The following is a 19,451-nucleotide window of genomic DNA, read 5'->3' as shown; positions in this document are numbered from 1 at the left end:
GGAAATTGACCATCTTCTAGTCTTCTATAAATATTTAGGAAAATTATCAAACATCTTCTTTCTTTTAGTCTCCTTGAAATTGACCATCTTAATTAATTATTTTATTTTAAGGAAATTGACCATCTTAATTAATTATTTTATTTTAAGGAAATTAACCATGTTTTAGTCTCTTACAAATGTTTAAAAAAATTACCAAGCTTCTATATAAGTTAATTTTAACCCAAATTATATAATATTTGCATTGAGATCCCTTAATCAGGTCCATCACACGGTGCTAGTGATTTAAAACTATATAGTATAATTAATTTGTATAACTTTCTTTAATTACATTGAAGTCCCTTGGTTTCTGGATTTAATATATAGTATTGATAGATTGATTGATTGATTTTGGCATAAAGACTAAGATAGAGCAGATCTCAACTATAGCTTAGTTAGTAAAGTCATTGAAGGCGATAGTCATGACCTAAGTTCAAGCCACGTTAGCATCAAAATCGTCTTTGTTAATGAATTACAAGTGAATAAAATGGATGTAGAAGAGCAAATTACTTATTAGAAGCATTCTTAAATATATCAATTCTTTCGTTAAATTAGAATTGTATTTTTTAGATGTAATGCTCATAATTTAGTAATGATCAATACGAAGTTTTAGAGATGAGATCATGTGTCTTACTTTATATCACTTCTTTTGTTCCACCAATTTAATCTCATAATCTATATCAAAACAATTATGTGTCATAAGGAGATCTAATGAGACATGAGATAAGACGGATGATTTGCATTGATAGTTTTGTTGAAGCTATGGAGTCTATTGAAAATGATTTTAACACATCCTCTTTTTTGAGATTTTGTGATTCTCGAAGCGTCTTGCTTATCACGGACAATATCCGTCATAAGCTGAAGGCCTCTCACAATAAAGCAAGTGGGTTGGCAATTGGGAGGAAAAATAGAGCACTCATGCATATTGCCACTTGCATTTTGTGAGAGGGGCACTATCCATCTCCAGCTTGTGACGGATAGTGTCCGTCTTCAACGAGATTTTGTGATTCTTTTGTTATTTCCTAGGCTTTCAGAGCAATTTTATTTGATTGTTCAGCAAAATTGTACTAAATCTCATCGGGGTTCCCAACTTACAAGAAAACTAAAACTCAAAAAAAGATATAGTGACACCAATCTATCTTTACAAAGTGATTCTGCGAAATACTCGGAATTAGAAAACCACAAATTCTACGTCTGCCACAATCACAACCAATATCTTATGCGGATGTGACCCGTCTCGTCTCATACTCCCGTCTCTTGGTCAGGGTTGCCATTTCATCACATGCTATACAGTACAAGTATTGCTTTTTTCAAGTAAAGGAAGCCACCCACGATAGCCACTATAGCAGATTTAACGTGGCGGATTACTAACCCAAGTCGTGAATTGACTAATTAATGACTTTACCACTTGGGTTGGCTTACGCGTGCACTACATGAGTAACAGTATAATGCCTATTATACACTACAATAAGTAACCGGGTTAAAAAACATTAAAACCCTGATGAATGGATTAGAGTGGCTATGAACGAACTTCTAAATTAAAGCATGCAAAACGTTCTGAAATTTTACTTTCTTCTTTGCTTTCTACGGCACTCAAAACAATCAGTACATGGAGATATGTTTTTACTAGGACGTCGAGCTACGAGCTTACTAGGCGCAACTTTAAGGTCTTCAACCAATATCTGACGAAGTCTCTCGTTCTCCTCCATCAGATCCTCAATGATTTGCTGGTGTTTCACTACCTGAACATAAAGTAGGTTAAACTCGTTATATTGTTAATCAACCCCGCTAATGACACTGAATTTTTCACATATTTCTTGATCAACTCCTAAACTAGTTCTCAACTCTCTACAGATCACGATATACGTAAAAGAAACAGCTTAACAGAAATTTACCATTCGAAGAACTCTGTTTTCTGACTTCAATTCATCGTCCTGCATAAATAACCCAGCAACTGTACTTCAGAGAACTTTATCATTTGACATAAGATATAGAAACATATATATATAGTGACTATATTTTATCATGTTTACTTTTCTGTCATTATTTACACGTTAAATGACGATGCATGTTAGCCTTTCTGGTTACTGCTGTTGTAATCGATCATACGTTACACCTCACATGCAAGTTCAACTGAATATACCAGCGAAGAATTTTCCTATCGTCCAAAAAAAAGTTTTCAACTTCACACCCAACATATTTGTGAAGCAATTGCACAACCCGTCAAAGCCTAGGCTACAATAGATCTCCAGATATCAAAGTAAAAATGTTCATCCGGAGATAGTTGGTGCATGAGAAACTCCTTGCTAGTACTGGCCCTAGTTAGGGCATGGGGATATGGCCACCAAATCCTAACTTTCTGTTTGTGAAGTCATCTTTAGCAGAGGCGCAGAAAGACTTCCTAGAACAACACCATTTTTCCAAGCAAGAAACCAAGTCGTCCCACCTCCTTCACCCAAAGAATAATAAGTTCAAACCTAAGAACCTACCAACTAAACTTAGGACTTGGGCACCAATAGTATAGAAGCCAAGAAGGGTAGTGCCAAACTAAAACACAAATGGCTCCAAAGATGGTCACGAATAAGAGGAGGTTTGAGTCCCCACTAGTTATAAATTCATCCCTAGTTGGTAGGCAATTAGGAAATTCCATTGTAAACCCTCAAACAGATCTATGGTATGCCTAAACCCCGGCTGAGATTGGCCTACACCTTGAACCGAAACTACCACCGGAGTACAATAATAAGGATGAAACTAATCAAGAAGCAAGAAACATATACGTAAGCAGGATATGCATACCCTAGCATGTATTTCAGTGTCTTCTCCTCTTAAAACTGGATCCTGCAGAAGTCCATTGATAAGTTTCTCAGTCCGACTACCAACTGACAAACTCAAAGGAGCATCCTCTGATGTTAAGTTTCCACCCCCTCCATGTATTTTGCTATTTCTTAATGTGTCTTGGTTCAACATGTCTGGCGCCTTTTTCCCAATTTGTAAAATACTTCCTAAAGGATCTTGAGAGGACCCATGTGCAATGTTCATGCCACTTTGCACTGACGCAGGGAGTACACCTTGGCCAATGGAAAAATCAGGCGCAGCCCCAAATTTTGTCATCATTTTGGCCATTGTTTCCTGATAATTTCACAAATCAAACTATTATACAAAAAATATACCCTCTATTCACTTGAATTCACCTTTGGAATGTTCCAATTGAATTTAACACATTTACATTTTGCGTTACAAATAACCCGCAAAAAACTCTCATGCTAGTGTGGGTCCTAATTCCCTCTCACATGTTTTCATCTTCTAAGATCTTAAGCCAAAAGCGAATGTAGCGAGCTCAAGTGAATGTAAGTATCAATGCTCTGAAATTCTGAGAGGGTAGTAACTAGTAACTACTAACTAGCAACAAAACTAATAGGAGAATATCAAATATACCATCATAAACAACTGAATCTTTTGCATCACTCCAGGCTTCAGAGCAATACCTGCCAGGAGCAAGTTGTTATTATGACATAATCATTTTCATCTTGGTACACGACGCATGTTATAAACAGATTATACTGATAGTTTACTTCAGTTATGTCTATCCTCAACAATATCTGTTAGAATATAATATGCAAATATTTTATTATCTCGTAAATATTGTATGCTAGTTATAGCCCATGTAATTAGGCTAGTATTTCGATAGTATATCGTAGCGTATCTTTTGTAGTTTGTATATATACTCGTTTTACATATCAATGAAAGGCAAGCATTACTTTCCTTCATGGTATCAGCTTCCTAGGTTAAAATAAATCGATCCTCGAAATCGCTTCCGCTCAACCTAGCCTTCCTGCCACCACGACTGAATCTCCTCCCTCCCCGGACCTCTCGTCCACCAAAACCGACCTCACGTCACAACAACCAGTCATGACAGGCAAGAATGCGTTTCATCCGGCCCTTGCCGTCACGCAGATTAGGAATCACGTCACTGTAACCCTAGGTATGGATAATGACCAATATCCTCTATGGGCCGCTCTTTTCAAGAATCACGCGAAATCAACTCGTGTGCTTCATCACATCATCGCACCCACGACCGGCAAGCCAAAAGCACCAGTCACCGATGAGGAGAAAGAGTTGTGGGAGACGATTGATGCCACGGTCCTTCAATGGATCTATGCAACGGTATCGACGGATCTTCTTGAAACTATTGTTGAATCTGACTCCACCACTATGGAATGTTGGAATCGAATTCAAGCTATCTTTCAAGATAATCAACATAGTAGGGCAGTTACGCTCGAACAAGAATTTTCCGCTACATCTATGGCGGATTTCTCCTCTGTTTCAGCATACTGTCAAAGGCTAAAAGCTTTAGCCGATCAATTGAAGAATGTCGGGTCGCCCGTTTCTAACAACCGACTCGTGCTTCAGTTGGTCTCGGGTTTGTCCTCCGGGTACCACGGTGTTGGTACGATTATTCGTCAGATGAATCCTCTTCCCCAATTTTACACTGCTCGTTCTATGATTACTCTTGAAGAGGCTGGTATTGCTAAAGCCGCCTCCACTACGGCTCTTTATGCCAAACAAACTGATGACGGCTCCGGGTCTTCATCTGCTTCGATTCTTGGGAAACCTCCAACAAATTTCAATAAAAAGAATGGTGGCAACAAGAAGAAGGGTGGCAACAAGGGAAACAAGGGTAACAAACAGGGTGAATCGGGTGCTGGTGGAAACGCGGGTTCGAATTCTGGTGGTGGTCCTGCTCCTTGGACTGGTTACGGAGGGTGGCCTTGGGGACCATCGGCCTGGGCATATCCACCGTGCCCATATCCTCTCGCTCCCGCTACGGTGGTTGGCGAGACACGACCTCCCCTCCTCGCGACCTTTCACGCCGCGGCCACAGCAGGCCTGAGAATCCTCCATCGCAAACGGATATTGAGGCAGCGATGTATACATTGGGTATGACTCCACCAGCCCCGCGTTGGTTCATGGACACCGGTGCAACATCTCACATGACGTCGGATGCAGGTAAGCTCTCATCTTATGTTAATTCGAGCATTCTAAATGGAATTGTCGTTGGAAATGGTCAATCTGTTCCAATTAAAGGTTACGGACACGCTAATTTAGCCAAAACAACACCGAATTTTGCTCTTAAAAACGTAATCCATGTCCTCAAATTGTCAAAAACTTAGTTTCAAATCAGTAAATTTACTACGATAACTCGTTTCTGTTTAAATCAATTTGACCCTTTTGGTTTTTCTCGTGAAGGATTACCAGGACGGGACGCGTCTCATGAGGTGTAATAGCCACGGTCGGCTCTGCCGGTCATCTGCGTCAGCCTCGCCCCCACGACCAGTCGCCCTTACCACGATTGCTCCTTCATTGTGGCATGACAGATTAGGACACCCGGGTCTTCCAGTTTTTAATTCTCTTCGTATTAGAAATTTAATTCCATGTAATACGAATAAATTAAACTCAGTTTGTTCTTCTTGTTCTATTGGAAAGATTGTTAAACAGCCTTTTGTGCTTTCTACTTCTCGCACTATGTTACCATTTGATATTGTGCATTGTGATCTTTGGACGTCCCCTGTCCCGAGTTCGTCTGGCCCCAAAGTTTGCGTCTAAGAGATGAGCATATGTTATTGACTTATTCGTTAGTAATACTACAGACTCAATGATCAACCCTTCAACTAAGAGTTTTGTGCATGGGCTGATATAATGGAGTTGCCTCAAATTGTTAAATAGGGAGAGTAAAAAGGGAAGATATGGTAGCGTAGTTTGTGACAGAAAAAAGAGTATGCAGGTGTCCTGAATAGAATCCTATATATTTACCTAGTAAATGATTCACCTGGCCCCTACTGAGAATATCAGAATACCTCTCTCCATCACAAACAAGCCTAAACCTATACATTGATTTGTATGACACTGTCATAAATATAAAAAACTCTATATGGAGATAATAAGTTTTGATTATCTTTGCCTCAATCTGTTATTCATTGTAGGACTCCAAGAACTAGTAATATTTTTAGTAATAATTAGCAGGTATTTGCTGTGCAGAGATTGAAGACTGTGAATAATCAACAAGATTAGAAAAATTCTTTTTATTGCAAATCACATACCAACTCCAAAACCATGGCCAAAACCAACTCCACAACCAATGCCTGCTTCAATATTTTTTGCACCTATCTTTTTCAGCTGGGGAAAGAAAATCCCATATCAGAGTAGAAGAAAGATACCCGAATTAAGTGAAATATGCTCAGGGATTTAATAAATATAGGAAAACAAAGAGCAGACATAATCTACGTACAGATTGATTCACATGTCTTCCAACACCCGAGAAAGCCTGTGTTGCACCACTTGCAGCCCTCGTAACTTCACTCAGTACAGGAATTGCACCTGTCACAAATTGTCCAATCGATCAAGATGTTTAAAACAGTAAGCAGATCATGTATAAATTAATGACCCATAACCAGCAGCGAAGTAACCAATGAGCAAATGGTCACGCCAATTCAAGTCTGCGACAAAGCCTATGCCAAAGTAGGTCCTCCACCAAAGCTTTTGCCCACCGTATTGAGTATGAAAGCAATAAAAGAAAAGACCGAGTAGTCAAAACACGGGTTAAATGGTAATTTGTAAAAGTTTTTCCATCAATGCGCTTAGAAGCTTAGTCTTTTTAAGAAGTTGGTCAAAAGCTACAACTAAATTAAAAACGCCACGATTGGACTGAGCATGTTTCAATCTTATACAATTAGTAATTGCCATGTGTGAAGAACAATAACGACAGTATTACCTAGTGCATCAAAACCTCCCAACCTATGGGTGGGGTAAGATGTCAAAATATAGGTGGGAATGGATCATTTTCTTTTTCTCAAAAGAGTCGTCGATCCATTTCTCATTTCATGTTCCAGAAGTAATTATTGGAGTGATCTAAGGATGGTCAAATTACTTACAAATAAAGTAATCGTTCTCCACTCTCCATTTTTCAATTCCACTCCTTTTTGCAGGTAATTCTAGGACCCTCATATCACTCCTGTAATTACACGTGGTCTGTTAAATGAGAAATGGACCTCCATTTCCTTTGACAAAACAGAGAGGATCCATTTCTGATGTAGGTCAGCCTTACCCATGTTCTAAAACTACACAAAGATAAGTTCCCAATGACTCGAAATGAAAATTGCATTGAGGATCGCATAAAACAATTGTTACTTCAGAATAGAAGCAGCGCAAAGAACTCAGTAAGATCTTTCGAGTTATTTCAACATATTTCGAAGCTAGAATAGTGAGTTTTTGACTGCCTAATATGTCTGTCAAATATAAAGACACACCGGTCTTTGAGACGTAGGGTTCTTCACCTCCCCCAGCCCCCGCCACCTTCTCTTTTGTCATGGTCCAAACATACTAAATTCTCAATGGTATAACTCCTCAACCACCCTAAAATTTGACACATTCCATAACAGTAGTCTAGCTTAATCATATCTCATGATCTAAACCACAATCATACTGGATAACAATTCCTAAAATGCCCATCGAATCACTTTATGGATCCTTCCCCTTTCCCTTGACAACTATGCTACCGACCATTAACCTGCATTGGAGGTGACATTCATCCCAAGATTACAATCAAGCCTAGCCACTCTCAAAACTAGATATAAACACGAGTAAAGAGGAAAAGAGCAATGCTATGGACAGTCTCTTTCGGGTCTTCTCTGATCACAAATCAATAAAATAACATCCTAATGTATTTGATATGCTCGTGAGAGGAGAGGGCTGGAGACCCCCCCGCTGGAAAATGAAAATTTTAAAAAAAAAATTCAAGTTTTGCCTATGGCATTATTTGTTTGCCACCGCTGAAATTTTTCGCCCCACTAATTTAAAATCCTAGCTCCATTGCTGGATAAAAATGAATTCGCCAAATTCAAAGCACACGCACACACAACAACAATATAAATCAAAATCCCAAAGCAATAAACATACCAACTCAAACAAATTTCAAATAGATATTTAAAAAAAAAAAAAAAAATCTTTACATGGTTTTTGAGGGTGTAATTTTTGTGGGCATCCCTTAAATTTGTGCTTGAGTAAATTTCCAAGGTCCATACTAACAAAATCCACAAAAAAGAGCTGATAATATAAAATGGGGAAAAATACACAAGTGAAATAAACAAAAAAAAAATAGAAAGAATTAGTACCTAGATTTAAAGGGCGGCCAACACCGATACCAAGACCACAACCAAAGCCAAAACCAGTGAAAACTTGAAGTACTTTAAGAGTAAAGGGATTCTCTAATTTCATTCTATTTTGCTTTATTATTATGCTTCCTCCTCCTCCATTGCTCTTTATGATACTTGTTGCAGAAGTCGTTGTTGTCTCCATCTTTGTTGTTGTCAACTCAAAAGAAAGAAAGAGGTGGAGCAAGGTTTTTAATTGCCATATACTAGTACTGTAATGGTCTCTCTTTAGATGGGCTGATACACAACCAAGTATTGGGCTCACCCTTTGTGTCCAACAACTTGGCCACACGCATTAAAGGGCTGTGCACCCGTCTAAAACCGGACCGGAACTGAACCGGGGCGGAACCAGACCGTCAAAATTCCGGTCTAAGACCGGAGCGCACCGGTTGGACCGGAATTATTTTTACATTCCACTTTTTCAATTTCTGGTCCAAAAATCCGGACCGGATTAAGTAGGCCGACAATGTTTAAAAAAAATCAAATAACAATAATTCCGATTTTTCTGATCTAAGACTTGACCGAACCGAAAATCGGAAAATTAAAAAATTTTAGTCCAGGGACCGGATAGGAATTTTTTTTAGTTCCAATTCCAGTCCGGTCCAATTCATTTTTCCAGTCCGGACCGGATTTTGCGCACGTCTACGCATAATATACACCACTCCATGTATAACCTGCTAATTTGGAAACAGCTTAATCGAGTCAGGTTAGTTTGGGTGTTATTTCGGTTTTGGAAGAATTTGGGTCTGAAGTTGGAACAGGTTATTCGTGTTCGTTGGTGTTATTATTTAGAGATAACTAGGTTTGATACCCGGCTACGCCCGGGCTACCTTTATTTACCATTTAAATATTATTTTATATGAAATATGATTCGCTAAATTTGGGTTAACACATACATTTTCTTGAAATTATGATGAGATGTAAAATTAATCAACAAATTATGAGACACGTTTACCACTCCCGCTGTTAATATTATACTTTCAATACATCACATGTTAATACTATTACGTTCACTACTTATTCGGTTACTGTTGTTTCTTTGACTACTCCTGCTATTTTTATGGTTAACCTGTTAGTTTTGTCACTCTCATATATTTAAATAAATTAATATTTTCCTAAAATCGAATTGTTAGTTAATTTTTCATACTCACACCTTTGTTTCTATTGTTACTTTCATTACATGTGTTGTAAGAACTATTACTTTCACTTCTCCCCCCGTAATTATTTTTTCTTTCACTACTCCTGCATTTATTATTGTTAATTTCAATATTCTCATTGTTGCTAGTATGACTTTCACTACTCCCGTTGCTATTATTGTTACTTTTACTACTCACATGGGTGATTACTATTATATTAGTTGATTATCTAGTTGTATTAGAGTTATATATTTAAATAAATCTGAAATATTAGATTAAAATATTATTTAAGAGCATCACTACAAAAAGAATTAAAATAGGCGACTGATTTTGGCGACTGAAATCAGTCGCCAAAATCAATTTGGCGATTGAAATCAGTCGCCAAACGTCAGTCGCGGACCTTAGTCGCCTTTTCTAGCTTTGGCGACTAAAGTCGATGCCAAATTTAGCGATTGAAAAATCGATCGCCAAATGACTAAAATGGCGATCGATAGGGTAGTCGCAAATTGGCGATCGATTCAAAAGTCGCCAAATTGGCGATCGAATAGCGATCGCCAAATGCCAATTCGATCGCCAAATTTGGGTGACGTGAGCTTGATTTGGTGAGAAATTTAGCGGCGAATTGGGATTTGCGACGCAATTGATCGCCAAAATGGCGACTACCATAAATCGATCGCCAAATTGGCGATCAATTTCGATCGCCAAATTGGCGATCAATTTCGATCGCCAAATCTCAATTCGATCGCTAAAGCCACTTTGTATGTTTTGGTGGTTTTTTTCGTTTTCATTGCTAGCCAAATATTTACAACTTGCATACAAACCGATGTTCCACAACACCATACATCCCAAATTTCAACACACACAACACCATACATTTCAACCCAACACCTCCATTTTCTCAAACTTCATTTCATATATTGAAAATGAAAGTTTTACAAGCTAAGCTATTCTAATGTTCAAGTCTAAAGTTCAAGTTTTACAAGCTTACATGCTAAAATCATCTTACTTGGAAGCCAACACCGGCTCCACTCCCCCCATGTGGACCATGCGGATCATTTGGATCGTAGTTGTGTCTAGGTCCCGGTTACAACCTTTCCACCAATTCTCAAACATTTCCATTCTTTCCTTCATTTGGCGGAATTCTTCATCACGTTTGGCAAGTTCTTCATCACGTTTGGCATCACGTTCATCACGCTCTCTTATTTGACTTTGAAGTTGACTAATAATTCCCGGTTGATACGTGTTGCTGGGAATTGTTGAAGTCGATCTTCTACGCGTTTTCTCATAGAAAGCCGGTGTTGAACTTCCGGTACCATACACGTGCCCTTTCTTGAAGCCATCCACCAACTCATACCATATGTCATTATCCGGTTTTTCTGGATTGGCGGCTTTTTCTCGTTCAAATGCTTCCTACAATATTAAACAAATGGTTGTAAGTTAATATGGTAACCACCTTATATACGACATTTTAAAAGAGAATAAATTAACAAAAATTAAGTGTTACGGAAAACTTACATATAATTGCTTGTCTTTTGGCTTAGTCCAAGTTCTAACCCCTTTATGGTCAACCCTGGAATGCGTGTCCAGAAACAGTTCCGTACTGCGCAATCGGCCGTGACTTCTTCTTTCCTCTCCGAATGAAAAAAAAAACATACATGTTAGAAAATCAACAAAAAATCTAACATAAAATAAACATGTTGCATTGAAAACAAAAAAAGTGTGAAATAATAGACAAACTTACACCCAACATACGATTCCATAACGATCGTGAACCCGCGTAATGAGTAGGCTCGTTCACGGCGTCTTCCTTTCCTCCTCTTTTGTTGAGGGATGCTTGCTTAGACTTCTTCCGAAAAGCTTGAGTTTTGGTATGCTTTATTAAGCCTTCATACTTGTCACCTGCAATTACACATATGAAATCATAACTAATAAGTTACTGATATTATTTATAATATAAGAGAGTATATGCTAATTAATACAAATAACAAAACAAGTTAATTAAATACCTTTCATGTGGTCTGGTTCTTTTGGGCGCCTAACTACCTTCCAAATCACGTCCCGATATCGTCGAGTACCGACGTCATTGTACCTGTTACGGACATTCTGTTCTTGAGACGGTGACCAAGCAAATGATAGCTACAAAAAAAAGCGACAAAATTTCATATTAGTATAAAATAAAAGTATAACCTTGGTTCTTAAAAAATTTATCAAAATTAATTATTTGGTTTCTAAAACAAAGAATTACGGAAAAAATATACCCGAAAGTTATTGAACCACGCCTCTCTTTGTGCATGAGAAGCTTGTGTCAACGATGTAGGAATTGGACCCACGAAATTAGTCTTCGTGCTTTTCGTGACACCTCGTATCACGCAATCGTCCATAAATCTGCATTTATTTTGAACATGTAAAATTACAAACAATTATTATTTTAAAAAAAAAAAGAAATAAAAATAGTAGACTAATAAAGAATAAAACTTACCATAATCCCGACGGCTCAAGAATCATCCGATGATCCGGCGTGTACCGATCGGCACCGTCTTTGGCTCGTCGGTAGCGTTAGTCTCCTCACCGTCACCGTCCTGTCATGCATCGGATCCTCCCGCACAAACTCCTCCTCCTCGCTCCCGGACGCGTACTCTGTCCCGAACTTGAGCCGCCTTCACGCTTCCTACCTCGACTGCTCCACCATCTCATCTGTAATACAAATAAAAATTAACACAAATAATGATAAATGAAAATTATACAGACTTCTAAATTTTAATAATTTACTCTTGAGGAATACAAAATTATACCAATTTAATCATCTTCATCTTCAAACCCCTCGTCCTCATCCTCATCCTCATCCTCATCCTCATCCTCATCATCGTCGTCATCATCATCATCATAATCATCTTCATCTTCATCTCCAAACCCCTCGTCCTTCCTCCTTTTCTCCTCCTCCCTTCTCCTCCTCACCTCATCTTCCCCCCTCCTCTCCTCCTCTTCTTCCCTTCTCTCCTCCTCCTCCTCCTCCGCCTCATCCTCCCCGTGAGCTCTCTTCCACATCATAATATTCTTCCTCTTCCATGTCTTCACCATCTTTATTCTCATGCTCATAGTTGATTTCATCGGGTGGAGACAAAAGCGTTTCATTTAAAACGTTTTCTTCTTGGAAAAAAGTTGTATCAACTTGTGACCGTGCCTTTGTCTTAAAGATTGCACACCACGCATTTTGATTTCTATCATTTGTTGTGCTTGGATAAGTAGTAAAATACACTTGATGAGCCTGATGTGCAAGTATAAATGGATCATACTTAGAGTATGTTCTAGTACGATTCACTTCTACAAGCTTGTATTGTTCATGTACTCTCATTCCACCCACGTAATTATCCTTCCAGCCAACCTTGAATAAGACAGTTTTATAAGCTCGGTCACGTCCACTATAACTAATTTCAAATATATCTTCAACTATACCATAGTATTCGTTGTCATCAAGAGAAGAAATAGTAACCCCCCAATTGCACCTAGCCTTACCTTTACCGTGGTTGAATGTTTGAAAATTAAACCCATTAACCGAGTATCGATTCCACGTTCTTACCATTTTTGAAGGACCAAAAGCCAAACTTCTTATCAAATCATCTTGAATATTCAACTCAATTACATGTTTCTGAAACCATGATGGAAATTGGTCCTCATGTTTGTCCCAAACATCATCCTTACTTATATTAGGATTCCTCTGAATGAAATCATTAACAAACTGTGTTTCGTATGACTCCAAGAGGTCACAATTAGATAGCACGTAAAGGTGGGCACGATTATACTCCTTATCATCCAAATATCTTGTTTGCCCCTTTGATGAACACCCTTCATCATCTTGAGTTTGAAAAAATTCGGGTAAACTTCCGTCTACTTCATCCGGTTTCTCAACATTCAAGTTTTTTGCTTTGGTTTCTATATGTTTTTCAAAGTAAAGAGAACAAAAGTTTGCAATCTCTTCCGTTAAATAAGCATTGCATATAGAACCTTCCACCCTAGCTTTATTACCAATTTTTTCTTCAAATGATTAAGAAACCTATAAAAGTTAATGATGAGTTTTATTAATAATAAAGTTAACATATAATAAATAGATTAGTTATTATTATTAATTTTAATTTAAAAGTAGCTAGATTATCTTAATTACCTTTCAAATGGATACATCCACCTATATTGACGGTCCCCCAACTTTGGCTTCATATGGCAAATGAACCTAGATGCTCCATGGAGTTAAAAATGCGGGAGAAAAGATCATTTCAAGCTTACACAATATCTGTGGTATTTGCTCTTCTAGACGAATCATGTCATCAACACATATTGAAGAGGCACATAAATCTCGGAAGAATTGACTAATCTCAACAACTGCATTCCAAACGTTTGTCGGCACGAGGTGTTTCAAAGCAACGAGTAATAATCGCTCCATGAATACATGACAATCATGACTTTTCAAGCCTTGCAACTTCAGCTTCTTAAGATCAACACATCGACTAAAATCTGATGCATACCCATCAGGAAACTTCAAATTTTGTAACCACTCACACAATACTTTTCTCTTAGCTTTGTCGAGAGTGAAAATGGATGTTGGCTTAGACCCGTCGCCGCGAATGTGTAATTTGGGACGATGACAAAATTTCTGCAAATCTTTTCTAGAAGCAATGCTATCACATTTTTCACCTTCTACATCCATGATCATGTCAATTAGTTGCTCAAAGAAATTCTTTTCTATGTGCATTACATCCTAATTATGTCTTATCAACATTGTCTTCCAATAAGGAAGGTCCCAAAGAATGCTTCTTTTAAACCAACCGTTTTTCTGCTTTTTCAATTCTTTAAATTCTTTCTCGGTACCATCAATAGGGGATGGTAAATCACATACCGTCTTCCATATCTCATCCCCGGGCACTCGTTTCGGAGGGGCATCAAGCACCTCTTTACCTTTTGTGAAAGCTTTCTTGTTCTTCCTATGTGGATTTCCCTCTCGTAAGAAGCATCTATGACAATCAAACCAGCTTATTTTCTTGCTATTGGGAAGCCAAAATGCTTTACTTTCCTCCATGCAACAAGGACATGCTTTTTGTCCTTGTGTAGACCACCCAGATAGCATACCATAGGCGGGAAAATCATTTATTGTCTACAAAAGGGAAGCTTTAAGTTGAAAATTTTGTTTTTTAGACACATCATAAGTTTCCACCCCAACTTCCCACAAATATTTCAACTCCTCCACCAATGGTTGTAAATAAACATCCAAATTACGTTTTGGGCTTTTTGGTCCAGGAACAATAAGTGACAAGAAGATAAATGGTCTTTTCATACATAACCAAGGTGGTAAATTGTATGGTGTGACCATAACGGGCCAACAAGAATACTTCCTCCCAAAATTACCGAAAGGATCAAATCCATCCGTACACAAGCCAAGTCGTACATTGCGGGGTTCCTTGGCAAAATCGGGATACATCTGATCAAATCGTTTCCATTCTTCCCCATCACTAGGATGACTCATCTTCCCCGGAGCACGTGGGTTTTCTTTGTGCCATCTCATTTGTTCGGCAATGTTTTTGGTGGCATAGATTCTTTGAAGTCTTGGTGCGAGAGGAAAGTAAAACAATTGGTTACATGCTATTGGTTTCTTACTCTTTTTGGCCCTCTTACTACCGTTGCCTTTTTTCAACACCAAAATTGTATCTCCTTCACTTGTCTCATATCTATCCGCCCCACAATCTTTACATTTGTCAAGCAAAGCATCATCTTTCCAAAATAGCATACATCCTTCAGACATGCATCAATCTTTTCATGCGGTAATCAAGACCTTTAACTACTTTTTTGGTAGTGTAGAAACTTCGGGTCATGATATTATCATCCGGGAAAGATTCCTCAAGGAACGAGGCAATGCCATCAACAAAGAAACAAATGGCATATTGAACTCACATTTCAAGGTAATTAACCTAGAAGCGGCTTGTAACAATGTCATTCTGCTTCTTTCATACAAGGGTTTTTCTGAGGCTTTTAACATGTCAAGAAAGGCTTTTGCTTGTGGGTGTGGCGGTTGTTCTTCAGAAATAGTTGTATGGTCATCACTATTAAAAATAGTGGAATCCATAGCATCAACAACCATCTCTCTATATGGGTTCTCATCATTTTGTATTTGTTGGGTGTGAGTTTGTTCATGAATTGGAGAATATGCTTCTCCATGTGAAATCCAATTGTAATAATTTGGCTTAAACCCGTTTATAATGAGATGTTCTTCTACTACAATGTCAAGCTGGTATTTCAGGTTTTTGCATTTGGCACAAGGGCACCTAAGTTTTTTGTCTACCAAGTCATATTCATCTTGTTGTTTAGCAAATTCAATAAACTTGCTGTCCTTTTTGCCTAAGTGCTTGAAGGAGTTATGTCCACGTGTTGGGTTTTGAATGCCCTTTGAGCCATTTTCCCTTTTTTTATGTGTTACAAATGGAAGTGACGGAAATTCCGTCAGTTTTTTGGAATTACTGACGGAATATCCGTCACAAAAAGACACGTGGCACTTTTTTCACACCCATTTGAAACACATAAAAAAGATGGAAGTGACGGAAATTCCGTCAGTTTTTTGGAATTACTGACGAAATTTCCGTCAGTTGTTAGGCCACGTGGCATGTTCTGGTTATTTCTGGGAAATATAGGGAGGGAAAGTCGTGACGGAAATTCCGTCAGTTTTTTGGAATTACTGGCGGAATTTCCGTCAGTTCTATTATAAATTAGGACTGAAAACAGCAGCCTGCTGCCCAGCCACGATGCGTTTTTTGCATCGTTTCAAATACAGCCACGATGCCTATTTGCATCGTTTCAAATACAACCAAAACCTGTAAAACACATAAAATCGTCGACCGCCAAGCGGGAATCCATTTTCACGTTGACCGCTATTGCGGGAATCAAGAGACAACAAAAGAGAATTGAACGCAAATTTTTTATATAAAAAGTCGGTCAAATTCATACATTGTCTTACTAATTAAACACAAATCACCAATGCCTTTTCATGCTCCATACTAGACGACAATACTAACCTAACTAAAGGCTCTAAGCTATAGGCTCAATAAAACTACCACCTTCAAACCCGTGTCCATCATCCGCAAAGTCATCCCGCCTATGTGGAGTAAATTGTGAACACGTGTTTGGGGGTTGAGATGCTTGCATATCAGCCCAAGCCTTTTGCATTGCCGCCATTTGTTCAGCCTGTTCACGAATGGTTCTTTCAAGAGCAATTCGAGCGGCTCGCTCATCATTCATTTGAGTGGAAAGCTGTGAAATCATGCTAGGAGTATAAGAGAAAGACCGCCGGCGAGCTTTGTTAGTAGGAAGATCATACCATATTTCGGCCCCTTTATCTCCGGTCCCAAACATCCTGTTCTTCTCATCAAAGCCTCCTACAGCCTTGTAGTACGCCCGTATCTCGTCGGGAGACTGTCCAGGTGGCAATGGTTGACTCATCTCCTCATGGTAATCATGCTAAAAAAAGAGACAAAATCGTCAGAAATGATATATATATATATATATATATATATATATATATATATATATATATATATATATATATATATATATATGTCGTTGTTTCTAAGAAAGATATTACCGTTCTTTGTAATAAAATAAATATTAAATTGAATACAAAAACTTACGTCAATCTCAGCAACTCGAGGATTAACCCACTCGTCCTTCTTATTTTTCTTCGTCTTCGTAAACAACTTGTAGAGAGTGACCTCTTGACCCTGAAATTAGTATGGAAACAAGTAAAATCAAGTATATATTTGTCAATCATATATATTAACCACTTTTTAAAAGCAATATAAACAATACTTACCAATTCCTTAAAAGCATCGGAGCAACTCTTCCGACCAAGAGTGTGGGTGCCCAATGCTTTCCCATCTTTACCACCCGACTTCCTATTTGCCGTGTTGATTTTCGAATGTTTGGCAAAAGTAGGATCTTGTACTCACTACTTCCTTCCATGAATTTAATAAACTCTTTCACCCCCTCTGCAAATGCTTTCTTGGATTTCTTTTTTTTCGTCTAATCTTTCATACATCCACTGCCGTTCTAATCTTTTCATGTTATTATGTATCTACACATTTATATATGTCATTAAAAAGATAATAACCTAACAACAATCAAAATCAAGAATATTACACAATAATTTAACATTTTAACCAATATAAATATTGTATTTCTTTGAATTGGGTCCTTATCACTCCAACTTAAACCCATCAATGTACGTTTCAAGTCACTAGCAAACATGTACTTGTGATTTATTAATGAGGAAAAAAATTCGGCAGCAATTCCCATCCGTTCTCCAAATACACAATGTATAATAAACAATTACTCTACATATGCATTTAGAGAACATTAAAGGATTTGTCACCAAACTCTTTTCCCATTAACAAATCACAAGCACATGTTTACTACCTAAGTGACTTAAAACGTACAAAGACAGTCCCAAAACGGGGACTATTCAAAAATTACTCCTTGTGAGTAATTTTTGAACGGGTACTAGGTCAATATGAACAATAATTTTAACAATATTAAAAAAAACATACAACAATGACTACTTTTATTTTCAATTAACAAAAACTAACATGAATAATTTTTCATTTTACATATTTAGTCTAATTATCATTTTAAAAACTAACATGAATAATTTTTCATTTTACATATCTAGTCTAATTATCATTTTAAAAACATTAACATTTCACAAAATTTAACAATAATCTAATTAACAAAAAAATTAGATGCATAAATTAAAATATAACAACATACATTTAAACAAATTGGCTTCTATCCTAAGTCAACATGCATCAACATCAACAATAATTAAAACAATAACTAATATTCTAATTCAATTAAGATAATTAAACAAAAAAAATTAAAAGGAGAAATACCTAATTAGCTCTACAAAGAAAAAAAATGAAAAGGAAGGATGAGAAAGAGGAAAGGTGACGGCGGTGGCAGGGGCGGTAGGAGGAGGCGGCGGCAGAAGGCTATGGAGAAAATAAATAAATTAAAAACAATAAAAGGAAAAGGAAAAAGAGAAAGGAGAAAAGAAGAAAAACAAATAAAATTACCTTATAGTGACGGCAACGGCGTGGTGGTGTTGTTGTTGTTGGTGGTGGCGCCGGAAGTGGAGGAGGGTGGTGGTGGTGTCGGGTTTTAAGATGGTGGTGTTAGGGTTTGGCGATTTTTAATTTGGGGGAAAATTGGTAAAGTGATGAAGGGAATGATCCCGTGTTTGAGATAAAAGGAAAGACTGACGGAAATCCCGTCTGTTAAATAGGAATCCTGACGGACAATCCGTCACTATTTCTAAAAAAACTGACGGAAATTCCGTCACTGGTTAACTTTATCAGACCAATAATGTATAACTTGTACACGTCAAATAATTTGGACAACTGACGGAATTTCCGTCAGTTTTTTCAAATTCCTGACGGATTTTCCGTCACTGTGTCAATTATTTTGACAGGCTGTTATGCATTGTATTTCAAAAAAATAAAAAATATGCCGAAAATCCGTCAGTTTTTGTGTTTTACTGATGGAAATTCCGTCAGTTTTGCCAAATGCCTCACAGCTGTCATGCACTGTTGGGTGTGAAAGCCAATGACGAAAATTCCGTCAGTTTTTTGGAAATACTGACGGATATTCCGTCACATGTTTTTTAGCGTCATTGACTTTGTCAACATGCCAATTACAACTGACGGAATTTCCGTCAGGAAAGGGTACCGACGGAAATTCCGTCAAAAATCCGTCAGTAACCCGTGTTTTCAGACGGCCTCTTTTTTCCGTCGGTATGCCCGTCACTAAGCCGCGTTTTTTTTTGTAGTGTTAGGGTGGTTAAAAAAAGTTAAATTTAGGGGTCGTTTGGTTAATGCGGGAATTGCAAGATCACGTGAAATACAATATTACGGGAAATAAACTCCCTCATCCAATTTATGAGAATTTCCCAAAATTGTTTGGTTGCCAATGTAAAAACTTACTTCAACCGGAACTTCAACTTACCAAGAGGGTGTTCGTAAGCATTTTCCTACATTTTTGTAGG

General features: G+C 37.8%; 1 protein-coding gene across 2 annotated transcripts; it reads right to left on the bottom strand.

Moving 5' to 3' along the window:
* Window positions 1-1,538: 1,538 nt before the first annotated feature.
* LOC141587200 (uncharacterized) lies at window positions 1,539-8,426 on the bottom strand. 2 transcript variants are annotated; one of them, XM_074408647.1, is made up of 7 exons: window positions 8,205-8,426; window positions 6,323-6,411; window positions 6,135-6,210; window positions 3,472-3,521; window positions 2,833-3,165; window positions 1,932-1,970; window positions 1,539-1,778 (listed from the first exon to the last, which is right to left on the bottom strand). In XM_074408647.1, the coding sequence occupies exons 1-7, from the start codon at window positions 8,386-8,388 to the stop codon at window positions 1,602-1,604; spliced, it is 948 nt and encodes a 315-aa protein (XP_074264748.1). In that variant the 5' UTR covers window positions 8,389-8,426; the 3' UTR covers window positions 1,539-1,601. The 2 variants fall into 2 exon arrangements, with proteins under 2 accessions (XP_074264748.1, XP_074264749.1); XM_074408648.1 differs by lacking the exon at window positions 8,205-8,426 and adding an exon at window positions 8,043-8,145.
* Window positions 8,427-19,451: the final 11,025 nt, after the last annotated feature.

Source organism: Silene latifolia, chromosome 6, assembly GCF_048544455.1.
Source record: "Silene latifolia isolate original U9 population chromosome 6, ASM4854445v1, whole genome shotgun sequence".
NCBI classification, from domain to species: Eukaryota; Viridiplantae; Streptophyta; class Magnoliopsida; order Caryophyllales; family Caryophyllaceae; genus Silene; species Silene latifolia.
The sequence above is the reverse complement of the archived record's forward strand: the minus strand, read 5'-3'. Positions and strand labels throughout refer to the sequence as shown.